The sequence below is a fragment of the Cupressus sempervirens genome, chromosome 4, assembly GCF_028749045.1.
Source record: "Cupressus sempervirens isolate cs-2001-9-10 chromosome 4, ASM2874904v1, whole genome shotgun sequence".
Classification (NCBI taxonomy): Eukaryota; Viridiplantae; Streptophyta; class Pinopsida; order Cupressales; family Cupressaceae; genus Cupressus; species Cupressus sempervirens.
Window position 1 is genome coordinate 893,076,266 of NC_143121.1, and position 13,999 is coordinate 893,090,264.

The window sequence follows — 13,999 nt, forward strand, 5'->3', positions numbered from 1 at the left end:
TATACTAGAGTTCTGAATTCTCAAACTTATGTCCTTCATGAGGGTCATAAATATTCATCTGCTATTTAAGGTGGTCCTAGTGAGTCTTATCTGGGGATTTTCATTGAAAGGCCAATCCCCCAGATTTGTCTTCTTGACTTTCAATCATATTAAAATCTCCCACCATGATCCAGGGGATATTAGGGAGATCACACAACCAATTCGAAAGAGAAATCCTTTCCTTGGAATCATTAGGAGCATATAGGGAGTAGACTCCAAATGAGCATCCATTAACATCAAAGGTTGCCTAGACAACACAGTTGCAGGGAGAGATACCAGAATTAGAAATGAATCTTGCCCAATAAAGATTAATAAGTAGTGCAACTCCACCTTTACCTTTTTGGTGATTATAAATTTTTTTAATAGCATCTCTTAAGCTCTTTGTAACATAAGGAAGTCAATGTTTTTATGCCTCATCAAAAACTTTTAACCATAAACTTCCTATCCAGAGACTCAAGTCCCCTTATGTTCCACGATATGCACTTCATGATTAACGGTGATTGATAGAACTAGTAGAGGAGGCAGTAAGCTCATCATTCTTCTTCTTATTTTTTGAGCCAAGTGGCCTACCTTTCCTTTTAGATGAATAAGGTCCCATTAAAAGAACTTCATCATCCTTCATATTACTAGGTTGAAAAATTCTAGATTGAGGGTCCTACCTACTAGAGACTTCATTAATACAGGATCCCGAAAGATTCTAGATTAATATATCTTCAGGACCTGATCTGGCATAAATAACCTCGATGTAGGAATTATCATCTATCTCCTTTAGGACAGAAATAGAAGGGTTGGGGGTATTATTATCAGGAGCCTCCCTATACCAAGAATAGGATCAGGTGACAAATTAACCTTCTCTAAGTTACCATTCAAGGTACCAGAGAAATCTCTCATAATAACATCACCAGACCTACTATTAAGATCAACATGTTTTAAAAGAAACATCTGTTATTTTACGATTACTCACCCAAATAACTTGTTTAATCTCAATCTAATTCATTATTGATAATAACTTAAGACAAATCTAAATTAAAGTAAAAGGAGATGAAAAAGATGCTTCAAAAGTTATAAAGAAAGAACGGTTCAGATTTAAATTATTTACATTGCTATACTTGGTATGATATCAGTCTATGGTTACAAAATTTCCACGGTTGAAAGAATCAAAACAGCTATAAATTCTTTCTTAATCCAGGGAGCGTGCTCTCTAGAAATTTAATTCCCACCTCCGGAAGGAAGAAAAAGAAGATGAAGATTGTATTAAAACAGTCTATCATCATCTCCTCCTTTTCCATCGGCTCTTCCCGGAGGACAAACTTCCTCCTCGGACTCCGTGCTCTTGTTTTTAGTACTCTCTCCCAACTCGTCAAAGTATTTCTCCACATCTATACTCTGCAAGCCACTCGAATCCTCCAAAGACATGGGTGGCGGCACAAAAGGCGGCCTCGAAACCTTATCCACCAAATCCCAATCCACGCCTGCAAAGAAAACATGCTTCTTAACGTTATCCGCTCCGTTGCATGAAAATCCCAGCCTTTTGCGCGGCTCTTTGATGAGCAATCTCTGGATAAGGTCACGCAAGGGCGTCCAAGGCCCCAGGAATTGGGGCTGCTTGACGAGAATGTTATAAAACGTCTGCTTGCGATTCGCGCCCTTAAATGGCGTCTCGCCGTACACCATTTCGTACAGCAAAACTCCGAGAGCCCACCAGTCGACGGAAAAGTCGTGGCCGACGCCGCTCAGCATTTCCGGCGACACGTATTCCTCCGTCCCGACGAATGAATTCGTGCGTGCATATGACGGCGCCTCGCTTGGCGGCGGCGAGGGCTTTTTCTGGGCGGGCGAAACACGAACGGTTGAGCTCATGCAAGACGTCATGAAATCGAACGGTCCATATTGCCTTGGACGTCTTGGCGGCGGCGACAATCGACGGTCTTGTGGAGGCGTCGGTGAGGGGCGTGGGGGAGCTGGTGGGAGAATAGTCGAGAGGTCGAAGTCGGTGAGCATGATATGACCGTCCGCTTGTAAAAGGACGTTCTCCGGCTTCAAGTCTCTGTAAACCACGCCCTCGCGGTGAAGATGTTCGAGGGCTAATACCATCTCTGCGGCATAGAACCTGCCATGAAACCAACCGCTTAATCAGCCATCTTAGTATTCCTCTACCAAGTATACAAGTGCCAACAGTTTAAACCATAGTTCGAAAACTTCGACTCAGCAACAACTTGCCAAGCCCCCTAAAAGTTTAATCGGAAAATGCTCGGCCATTTAAAAAAAAATACTCACGGAACCTAAAACTGCTGAAATTTAATTAAAAATACATTTTTCTTACCAAATTTAATGAGAAGATGCATCTAATAAGTTAATTAAAAAGAACACAAAAGAAACAAGCTTCTAGAACGCACAAATGCAATTGGCATTGCGAAAAATCAATTCTTTTGCCCTATACCGTTGGGCAGTGCATCGGTGGTTATTTTCTATGTTTTGTGAGTTTTAAAAAAAAACTCGCTGATTAATCTCCAATAAATCCTTTTTGTAAGTTTCTCGACAAAAACTTGCCTAGCTTAAAAACTAGGGTGTGTGGAAACTGCGATTGTTCCAACTATGGTTTAAACATCACATACTAAGGTTTCATTCATATGTTAAAAGTGTTAAATAGTCAACATTAACTTATTTTTCCTAGTATGTAATGTTTAAGGATGGCCCTTTTTAAAATGAATAAAAAAATTATGGTCGTTTTCTATTGGAAATAATTTCCCTTACATTTTAATGGAATATTTATCATTATATGTTCATGCATGTCTACATTTACTCATTTTTAAATGTGCTATCATTATGAAATGGATTCTTATGATCATTAGGCACGAAAAATAAATTGACCCACAAATTATACAATTGAATATAATAATTATATAATAAAAAGATCATATCAAATTATGAAAACTGTTTTAAATATTTAAGAATTTTACAATTATATTATTGTTAAATTGGTATATTTTAAAACGTCTATTTTAGATATTTAGGCATTTTATTATTATATTATTGTTTAACTGTTATATTTAAAGACTTATAAACGTTTCAAGTTTAGCATTTAATAACAATAATATATTGACTATATTCTTGTTTTATTTGCAAAGATACGGCATTAATCAAGCTGCCCGGTCTAACACTCAAAACAAAATTCCTAATTATTCCGTAAGATTGCAACCATTTTTCTACAAATCCTTCTCGAAAGTGAACCCCTTTGGAGATTTTGCAATTGATTAGAATAAAAAACCTGTGTTTTTTGCTGATTAGCTGAGAAGTCGGCAGAAAGTCTAAATTAAATGACAAGGCATGATGCCGACCAGAGTTTTTTGAACTCTATTTTCACACACTTTGGATATTTTTAAAATTAGATCACTTTGTCAACGTTCTAGTTTTCATTGACGTTTTGTGCCTAGATTTTATGATTAAAAACGGTTTTAGAGTTTGATTAGTTGAAAAGTAGGCCAAAAAAAATGTAAACTAAATAAAATGAAATGATCTCAAGGAAATTTTAGAATCGATTTGATGACGTAAGTACTATTCAACAATTCAGGTTTCATGAACAGAGAGGAAAATAATCAAAATTTGGTGCCAGAGGTTAATGATGTAAAATAAATCCACATCTTTAAATCAGTGTTCATATAATCTAATTAAGCTACCAAAGAAAGTAGAAAATGAATGTGAAGAGGGAAAACATGTTACCGGATGATGGATTCTGAGAAGCACTTTTCAGATTGGGTGCGTCTGAGAGCATTCAAATCTCCCCCTGGACAATAATCCATGACCCACCCAACTATCTTCTCCGTCTCCAGAACCCCAAACAGTGAAGGCAGAAACGGATGGCGAAGCCTTGTCAGAATTTTTCTTTCCGCCCGAGCTCTTCTTAATCCCTCGGTCTGCTTCTCCAGCACAGATTTGTTCATGGCCTTCAGAGCCAGAGGCGTATCATGAGAGCCCCTTTTTATGACCAAGAACACGGTGCCCATGGCTCCTTTGCCCACCACTTTCACGGCCTTCAGTTCCTCCATAGACATCTCCATCAATCTGCTCTTATTGATCACATCCTCCAATTCATTTTTATCCCAACCATCTCTGCCCAATTCCACCAAACGTCTGCAAATTCATTTCCTTTGGCAGAAGAGAGCTAAAAAGACTTTGTGTACTTTTGGTTGATTTTCAGAGATTGTGAGGGCGTAAAGAACGCACCAACCTGTGCCATTCGTCGCTTTCATTTACACACAAAAAGTAGACTTTCTTTGCTCTCACGTTCCGACTCTGGGGCAACAGAAATTTTCCAAGTACATTTATTCGTGTCATCTCGTCACGTGTTACACACAATGCATGAAATCCACCGCTTAGGTATGTTTGTGTTTGGGTGAAAGGCGATTTATTCAAAATACGGAGGTGTGCTCGGGCAGCTTTCAACTGACGACTTTCCAGACTCTGCAAGTCTTCGCATTTCAGACGGGACTACCCCCAAATAACGGAGTTTTTCCTGCCATCTCCACATATGTCATAGTCATAGTGGTCATCGAGCCACCAATTTAGATTTTTCCATATAATCTTTAACAATTTTGATATAAGAAAATCTCAACTGTTCCGTTGTTATGGTTCACTAATTTCGTGGGCAGCCAGTCATAGACACTATTTTCAAACATTAAGTTGAATTAAGGCTATCAGAATATATTTATACTGGTGCAATGAGTGCATAAGAGTTTTAAAAGGTTATTTTGGTTATATTTTCAATTTTTTCTGTATAATTATTATTCAATATAGGAAGCAAGAAAAAAAAAAACAAGACTAAACTTATGAATTAGACTTTATTATGAACTATTATATTTATAATATGTACTATATATATACAATATGGTTGTTATTAAAAGTATTTGAATGATATCATTATTGAATAATAATAAAATTATTAAGTTATTAGAGAAGTAAATAACTAAATCTAATTATATAAATTTATTAGAATATAAACATCAAGAAAAAATATGTACATGACTATATGACTATATTTATATTATGAAATAAAATAATTATTTTATATTTACAACTACATGAAACATTTTATAAATATATTTTCAAGATATTACTAGTTATATCAATATTCAACACCCCATAACTCACAAATTTATTTATGTGCACAATAACAAAAATGCATGTCCTATGTCACATTCTCATACATCGTATTGTTGTGTATCCATTACACCTGATCTAACTTAAGGAAACTCTTTTCAAGATAGAAGAGCATATTATCAATGTGAATATTTAGTTAGCACCCAACAAGCCTAGAATAATCATATTGCAATGATGATGCTATTATTGGTTAGTCATTTGCACTAGATATAGATCTTGTTGATATAATTATTGATAATGATCACCTAGTGCATATTTATTCAATATTCTCCAAGCTTGAAATTTAGATTTTTTAGTTTGCAATTGCATACTATTGTATTAACTTGTTTCAAAAGAACTAGAAGAACATAACCATTCTACAATATTTTTACTCCATTCAAATTGTATAAAAATTCAATTCGGGTGATTTTTATGACATTTCTTGAGCAAGTTATGCCGTCTAATCCAATTTCTCAATTAATCCCTCTGTGATTGAGCTTTCAAAAGCCATCTAGATAGATTCACATCCAAACTCTTAAATCTACTTGAATGGTAGAAATGTAGGGGTTTTATGCTTATCTCTATGTAGCATAGCACTAAACTTCATTGTAAGCAAGTAGTTTAACATTTAAATAACTAACAAATGTACTTCAATACTTTGTGATTTAAATCATCATTCTTATCTCCTCAAAGATCAACCAATAATTTTAATGTAGAATGTTGACACAGACACATTGCTAAATCCAAAGGCACTCTTTCTAAAAGAAATTAGAATATTTTGAATGAGAGAGATAATTATTGAAGTGCAAATGCATAAATGTGATTACATTTTGAAAAACATTAGGATATCTAAAATTTTTAAAAATATTGTGTACCAGGTGCTTCACCCCTGTGAGCATCACCTAGATCCAATGAGTGCTAAGTGTTCCATTTATTCTCATGAGAGATGGATTCATGTTGAATCACTACTCATGAAACATGGGTCATCGAGTTTGACTCAAAATCACACAGTTAAATCCTGATATTCACATCACAACTAATATTTGATTATGACATTCTCAAAACTTGTGATTGCTAGTTTTCTTTAAAATCCATTGACTTTCTGTAATGATCCCATCTTTTCGCTGTTGACCAAGTGTGTGTGCGTTAGCCTTGTTCTACATGGTCCCAAGGGCTAACGAAGGGTTTAATGGGATCCTGGAGTGTTTTGGCCTAGTCATTTCCAGTTTGGGCCAAAACGAAGTTGATTTACTTAGTTTCAGGCAGGCATACTATTTTTAGTAAGTCGGCAGGACATAGTGCAAGTCCATTTTGGTGATTGGGTTCGATAATCCTCGGTGAGAGCTTTCCGATGAGCTATCACTCGCATTATTCGGAGTCCGATTGCTAATACATTTTAATGCCTGAAGTTTTATTAAAGTAACGTCTAATTTAATTAGAAAATATTAAAGTGTTACTTTAATATTTATTTTATGGTGATGTGTACCCAAGGGAGACATAAGGGGTATTTTAATATATGTTTTATATATTACACATCTTTTATCCCACATTTTCCATATGAGTTGAGCGGACCCTTGGAAATAGAATAAAAGGAAGCATTTGTGGCTTCATTAGGCAGGTTGAATATGAGAAGAAATTGGTATGTGAGTTGCAGCTCAGTTCTTGGCATTTGAGGACGTCTATCCTCTCTTGTAACATTCTAGATGTCATTCCCTTGGGGTTTGGCCTTTGGAATTCTTTGTTATTGGCTTCATTATCAGGCAGTTTAGTTGCATTTCCGGCTACAGGTAGATTTGGTATTTTGTTCATATCTTCTTCACTACTTGTCTGACGCTTATGCCGCTTTGAGGGAATGGTATTATGAAGGTAGTGGACTGATTGAAGGACAAAGTATTGTAGCAGCAAGTTCGTAAGCATGGGCTGGAGTATTATGAAAATATTGCTGAAGTAATTAGTGAGTTGATAAATCTGCCATGTATTTGGTTTTATGAATTCTGAAAATAACATTTTATTAGCAGCAGTTCATTTCCACTTTGCATATCATTGTAGTTTCTTTCTTGTTTATGTTGTATGATACCAATTCCATGCACGAAACACAACAAACAAATAAACATTTGATTTTCAAAGTTATAAGGGGTTTTAAGAGGGTGCATGCAAACTGTTTGACAAAATTCATTTCAGCAAATTGGTTTAGTTTTATGGGACATCCAGGGGTGTCCATTACAGTGGTATCAGAGCTATAAGTCCTGCCAGCCTGTGGAGATCATATTGATAGCTAGATAAAGATGTATATTAGTCCAGATCAAGATGTGATGTTCAGACAGTTATTGGGTACATTAGAGAAGGGGCAACATATGCAACAGGAGCAGAATAGGCGAATGGATATGATGTTGCAGCTTATGGCTAGACAGATGGGTATCAAAATTGATGATTTGTATGTTGCTCCAGAGCATAAGGTAGTCGATTTCTCAGGTGGGATCGAGACACATATAGAGCCAGCCAGCTATGATGTTAGTGATGTGGGCATTACGGCAGAGTCAGTAGAGACATGCGTGCGAAGTCAGGAGACCACATATGAAGCCTTGTCGGGGGATGATGACGTAGCAATAGTGGAATTAGGAGAATGCGAGGATACTATCATATCAGCAACCACTTCTATGTCACTTGAAGCATCCAATGAGGAGTTTAATGGTATAAATGCAGTGGTCGATGTATTTTCTAATGAAGCCACACATGTTAATGATTATGAGTTTTCATCAACTACAAATTCAATTCATTTTTCTGTTGCAGCAGTTAATGTTGTTCCTATGTCCATATATTTCGATGCGGCAACACCTATTGTTGATACAGTTAGCATGAGTACATATGGTTCAACTACAACTACATCTTTTTCAATGCATGATGGTGATAATATGCATAAAGGTAAGAAGACGTTTCATAGACCTTCTATGGAGTTGCCTTATGGTGACATTCTGACTTCATCAGCACAAGTTTTGAATGCTAGGCTACAGGGGTTGGTCCTGATGATGCGGATTTGCAGTTGGTTTAACTTCCATATGGATATCACACATTACTTCAATTGGGATCCAGGTGGAGGTTGGAGTTCATTATGTTACTTAATTGCTTGAGGACAAGCAATTTCAAGGAGGGCGGATTTGTAATGATCCCATCTTTTCGCTATTGACCAAGTGTGTGTGCGTTAGCCTTGTTCTACATGGTCCCGAGGGCTAACGAAGGGTTTAATGGGATCCTGGAGTGTTTTGGCCTAGTCATTTCCAGTTTGGGCCAAAACGAAGTTGATTTACTTAGTTTCAGGCAGGCATACTATTTTTAGTAAGTCGGCAGGACACAGTGCAAGTCCATTTTGGTGATTGGGTTCGATAATCCTCGGTGAGAGCTTTCCGATGAGCTATCACTCGCATTATTCGGAGTCCGATTGCTAATACATTTTAATGCCTGAAGTTTTATTAAAGTAACGTCTAATTTAATTAGAAAATATTAAAGTGTTACTTTAATATTTATTTTATGGTGATGTGTACCCAAGGGAGACATAAGGGGTATTTTAATATATGTTTTATATATTACACATCTTTTATCCCACATTTTTCATATGAGTTGAGCGGACCCTTGGAAATAGAATAAAAGGAAGCATTTGTGGCTTCATTAGGCAGGTTGAATATGAGAAGAAATTGGTATGTGAGTTGCAGCTCAGTTCTTGGCATTTGAGGACGTCTATCCTCTCTTGTAACATTCTAGACATCATTCCCTTGGGGTTTGGCCTTTGGAATTCTTTGTTATTGGCTTCATTATCAGGCAGTTTAGTTGCATTTTCGGCTACAGGTAGATTTGGTATTTTGTTCATATCTTCTTCACTACTTGTCTGACGCTTATGCCGCTTTGAGGGAATGGTATTATGAAGGTAGTGGACTGATTAAAGGACAAAGTATTGTAGCAGCAAGTTCGTAAGCATGGGCTAGAGTATTATGACAATATTGCTGAAGTAATTAGTGAGTTGATAAATCTGCCATGTATTTGGTTTTATGAATTCTGAAAATAACATTTTATTAGCAGCAGTTCATTTCCACTTTGCATATCATTGTAGTTTCTTTCTTGTTTATGTTGTATGATACCAATTCCATGCACGAAACACAACAAACAAATAAACATTTGATTTTCAAAGTTATAAGGGGTTTTAAGAGGGTGCATGCAAACTGTTTGACAAAATTCATTTCAGCAAATTGGTTTAGTTTTATGGGACATCCAGGGGTGTCAGAGCTATAAGTCCTGCCATCCTGTGGAGATCATATTGATAGCTAGATAAAGATGTATATTAGTCCAGATCAAGATGTGATGTTCAGACAGTTATTGGGTACATTAGAGAAGGGGCAACATATGCAACAGGAGCAGAATAGGCGAATGGATATGATGTTGTAGCTTATGGCTAGACAGATGGGCGTCAACATTGATGATTTGTATGTTGCTCCAAAGCAGAAGGTAGTCGATTTCTCAGGTGGGATCGAGACACGTATAGAGCCAGCCAGCTATGATGTTGGTGATATGGGTGTTTCAGTGAAATCAGTAGAAACATGTGCGCAAAGTCAGGAGACCACATACGAAGCTTTGTCGGGAAATGATGCTACAATAATAGTGGGATTAGGAGAACATGAGGATACTACCATATCAGCAGCCACTTCTATGTCAGTTGAACCATCCAATGAGGAGTTTAATGGTATAAATGCAGTGGTCGATGTATTTTCTAATGAAGCCACACATGTTAATGATTATGAGTTTTCATCAACTACAAATTCAATTCATTTTTCTGTTGCAGCAGTTAATGTTGTTCCTATGTCCATATATTTTGATGCGGCAACACCTATTGTTGATACAGTTAGCATGAGTACATATGGTTCACCTACAACTACATCTTTTTCAATGCATGATGGTGATAATATGCATAAAGGTAAGAAGACGTTTCATAGATCTTCTATGGAGTTGCCTTATGGTGACATTCTGACTTCATCAGCACAAGTTTTGAATGCTAGGCTACAGGGGTTGGTCCTAATGATGCGGATTTGCAGTTGGTTTAACTTCCATATGGATATCACACATTACTTCAATTGGGATCCAGGTGGAGGTTGGAGTTCATTATGTTACTTAATTGCTTGAGGACAAGCAATTTCAAGGAGGGCGGATTTGTAATGATCCCATCTTTTCGCTGTTGACCAAGTGTGTGTGCGTTAGCCTTGTTCTACATGGTCCCAAGGGCTAACGAAGGGTTTAATGGGATCCTGGAGTGTTTTGGCCTAGTCATTTCCAGTTTGGGCCAAAACGAAGTTGATTTACTCAGTTTCAGGCAGGCATACTATTTTTAGTAAGTCGGCAGGACACAGTGCAAGTCCATTTTGGTGATTGGGTTCGATAATCCTCGGTGAGAGCTTTCCGATGAGCTATCACTCGCATTTTTCGGAGTCCGATTGCTAATACATTTTAATGCCTGAAGTTTTATTAAAGTAACGTCTAATTTAATTAGAAAATATTAAAGTGTTACTTTAATATTTATTTTATGGTGATGTGTACCCAAGGGAGACATAAGGGGTATTTTAATATATGTTTTATATATTACACATCTTTTATCCCACATTTTCCATATGAGTTGAGCGGACCCTTGGAAATAGAATAAAAGGAAGCATTTGTGGCTTCATTAGGCAGGTTGAATATGAGAAGAAATTGGTGTGTGAGTTGCAGCTTTGTTTTTGGCATTTGAGGACGTCTATCCTCTCTTGTAACATTCTAGACGTCATTCCCTTGGGGTTTGGCCTTTGGAATTCTTTCTTATTGGCTTCATTATCGGGCAATTTAGTTGCATTTCCGGCTACAGGCAGATTTGATATTTTGCTCATATCTTCTTCACTACTTGTCCGACGCTTATGCCGCTTGGAGGGAATGGTATTATGAAGGTAGTGGACTGATTGGAGGACAAAGTATTGTAGCAGCAAGTTCGTAAGCATGGGCTGGAGTATTATGACAATATTGCTGAAGTAATTAGGGTTTAAAACATTAAACGGAGAAATAAGAAGTTGAATGCAAACTGTTTGACATAATTCCTTTCAGCAATTTGGTTTAGTTTTTGGTACATTCAGAGGTGCCCAAAAAACTAAACCAATTTGCTGAAATGAATTATGTCAAACAGTTTGCATTCAACTTCTTATTTCTCCGTTTAATGTTTTAAACCCTAATTACTTCAGCAATATTGTCATAATACTCCAGCCCATGCTTACGAACTTGCTGCTACAATACTTTGTCCTCCAATCAGTCCACTACCTTCATAATACCATTCCCTCCAAGCGGCATAAGCGTCGGACAAGTAGTGAAGAAGATATGAGCAAAATATCAAATCTGCCTGTAGCCAGAAATGCAACTAAATTGCCCGATAATGAAGCCAATAAGAAAGAATTCCAAAGGCCAAACCCCAAGGGAATGACGTCTAGAATGTTACAAGAGAGGATAGACGTCCTCAAATGCCAAAAACAAAGCTGCAACTCACACACCAATTTCTTCTCATATTCAACCTGCCTAATGAAGCCACAAATGCTTCCTTTTATTCTATTTCCAAGGGTCCGCTCAACTCATATGAAAAATGTGGGATAAAAGATGTGTAATATATAAAACATATATTAAAATACCCCTTATGTCTCCCTTGGGTACACATCACCATAAAATAAATATTAAAGTAACACTTTAATATTTTCTAATTAAATTAGACGTTACTTTAATAAAACTTCAGGCATTAAAATGTATTAGCAATCGGACTCCGAATAATGCGAGTGATAGCTCATCGGAAAGCTCTCACCGAGGATTATCGAACCCAATCACCAAAATGGACTTGCACTGTGTCCTGCCGACTTACTAAAAATAGTATGCCTGCCTGAAACTGAGTAAATCAACTTCGTTTTGGCCCAAACTGGAAATGACTAGGCCAAAACACTCCAGGATCCCATTAAACCCTTCGTTAGCCCTCGGGACCATGTAGAACAAGGCTAACGCACACACACTTGGTCAACAGCGAAAAGATGGGATCATTACACTTTCCAAATTGTAGCAAAAGGAAAATTTATATTGCAGCTTCCACAAAAACCTCCTACTTTTTCAAAATATCCCAAAAACATATAATTCTATTGTAGTTTTCAAGAATATGAAACTTGAAATTCTTGAAAGCTTTTTGCAAGCTTGTCCTTGAAGGTTTGTATCCCCTCATCATCACATTTTTTTTCTAGATTTTTTCCCTTTATTTGACCTTCTGATTCAAATGCTTTCATTTTCTTTTTAGAATCAAGGACACAGATTAGAGATGCATCATCCTTTTCACCTATTTCATAATCATCACCCCATTGTTTATCTAGTTTGTTTTATTTTATTTGAAAGTAATTTTCCTACTCCTTTATTTCATTAAATCATAATCAAAGACATAAATTTATAATGAGCTCATGATCCATTTTTCCTATTTTGTGTCCATCATTTTACTATCCTTAGTTGTTCATTATTTTCCTCTTCCATTGAGTTTTTTTTAGAAGATTTATCATATAGGAATTTCGTTAACATGGACCTTTCCCATTCTCAACCCACCTACAACCCTCCATTTCTACTCCTCAAATTTTGATTGAGGTTAACTCTTCTATTGACACTAAACACCCAAGTCCTGCAACCACCTACATTCTTCAACATATTAAAATGCAAAAAGATGTTAGTTTTGATGCTCACCTTGATTTGGGTAGGAGATCCTTGAGGTCTAGGAAGATTGTAAAATAGGGAAACCCTAAGAAGAAACAAGAGTGTGCCATTAACTCGGACCCCATGACCAATGGAAAAATTTAAAAAAATGGTGAAGAGGTAGAAAAGGAAGGCATACTAGGGTAAGTACATTGAGGATGATAAGGATGACATTGTGAATGAACATCCTCAGATAGGGAATGCGTTTATCCCTATGGGTAGCCAAGTGAGTCCCTTGCCCTCTCATGTTTCTAGCACTCTTAAAGGTGATACCCACACTGCACAAGTGGATGTTACTAGAGGTGGTGACCTTGATACTATATTACCTCCCCTATCTTTCAATGTGATATTTAGGAAAAGAAAAAATTCAAGGTGAAGGGAGTGTCCTAGACACTCCATTCAGGATTGGTACATGTGAGCACACTAAGGATAAGATTGCATTAGAGGAGATTGTCAAGAAACTTATGAAGCAACAAGATAACCTAGACTAGAGGTTTGATTAAGTGACCAATTTTACGGTCAAGGTGATCTACATTTGATAACCACCAACCTTCACCTCTTGCATGCTGAGAAAGATGGTCTAGTTGCCTTTGGTAGAGTTGACACTATGATGTCCATGTACTATTTTTTGGTAGGTGACTAGCTTTGTGTGTTTTTGGGGAAACTAGACAAGGAGAAGATAGAAAATTATCTCTCTTGGTTTTATTTTCTATTTTTTTTATTAAGTGCTCTGCCCAGTTGGACATTTTTTAAGCTTATAACTAGACTCTTGATGTTATTTCCTATGAATATTACTATGATTATGTTTATTTTTACTTTCAAGACTGTTCATCAACCTATGAACTATAGTAATATTAGATTATGGGATACATTAATGTGCCTAGGGTTTTTGATATTAAGAAAGGGGGTTGGATGAAAATGTGTTGTAAGTGACTATCTACTATCTTTTCAACTTGTTTTTGGGTCAACCCCTATTTTTGCTACTTCTTAATATAAAAAAACATGGGTCTTTCCCCAAGATATGTTACCCCATTTATAAATTGATGTTTCATGTTTA

The 13,999-nt window shown here is 36.7% G+C and overlaps 1 protein-coding gene across 1 annotated transcript; it reads right to left on the reverse strand.

Annotated features, from left to right (window-relative positions):
* Nucleotides 1-1,101: 1,101 nt before the first annotated feature.
* Nucleotides 1,102-4,418, reverse strand: LOC149564275 (serine/threonine-protein kinase OXI1-like). Its single transcript, XM_089827323.1, has 2 exons — nucleotides 3,760-4,418; nucleotides 1,102-2,149 (listed from the first exon to the last, which is right to left on the reverse strand). The coding sequence occupies exons 1-2, from the start codon at nucleotides 4,095-4,097 to the stop codon at nucleotides 1,294-1,296; spliced, it is 1,194 nt and encodes a 397-aa protein (XP_089683449.1). The 5' UTR covers nucleotides 4,098-4,418; the 3' UTR covers nucleotides 1,102-1,293.
* Nucleotides 4,419-13,999: the final 9,581 nt, after the last annotated feature.

What these genes read in the sequence shown, in the direction of transcription:
- LOC149564275 (XM_089827323.1), bottom strand. Translation starts at nt 4,097, where the DNA reads ATGGAGATGTCTATGGAGGAACTGAAGGCCGTGAAAGTGGTGGGCAAA. An exon ending in TTCTCAGAATCCATCATCCG is followed by an intron (nt 2,150 to 3,759) that starts GTAACATGTTTT and finishes GTTTCATGGCAG; the next exon opens with GTTCTATGCCGCAGAGATGG.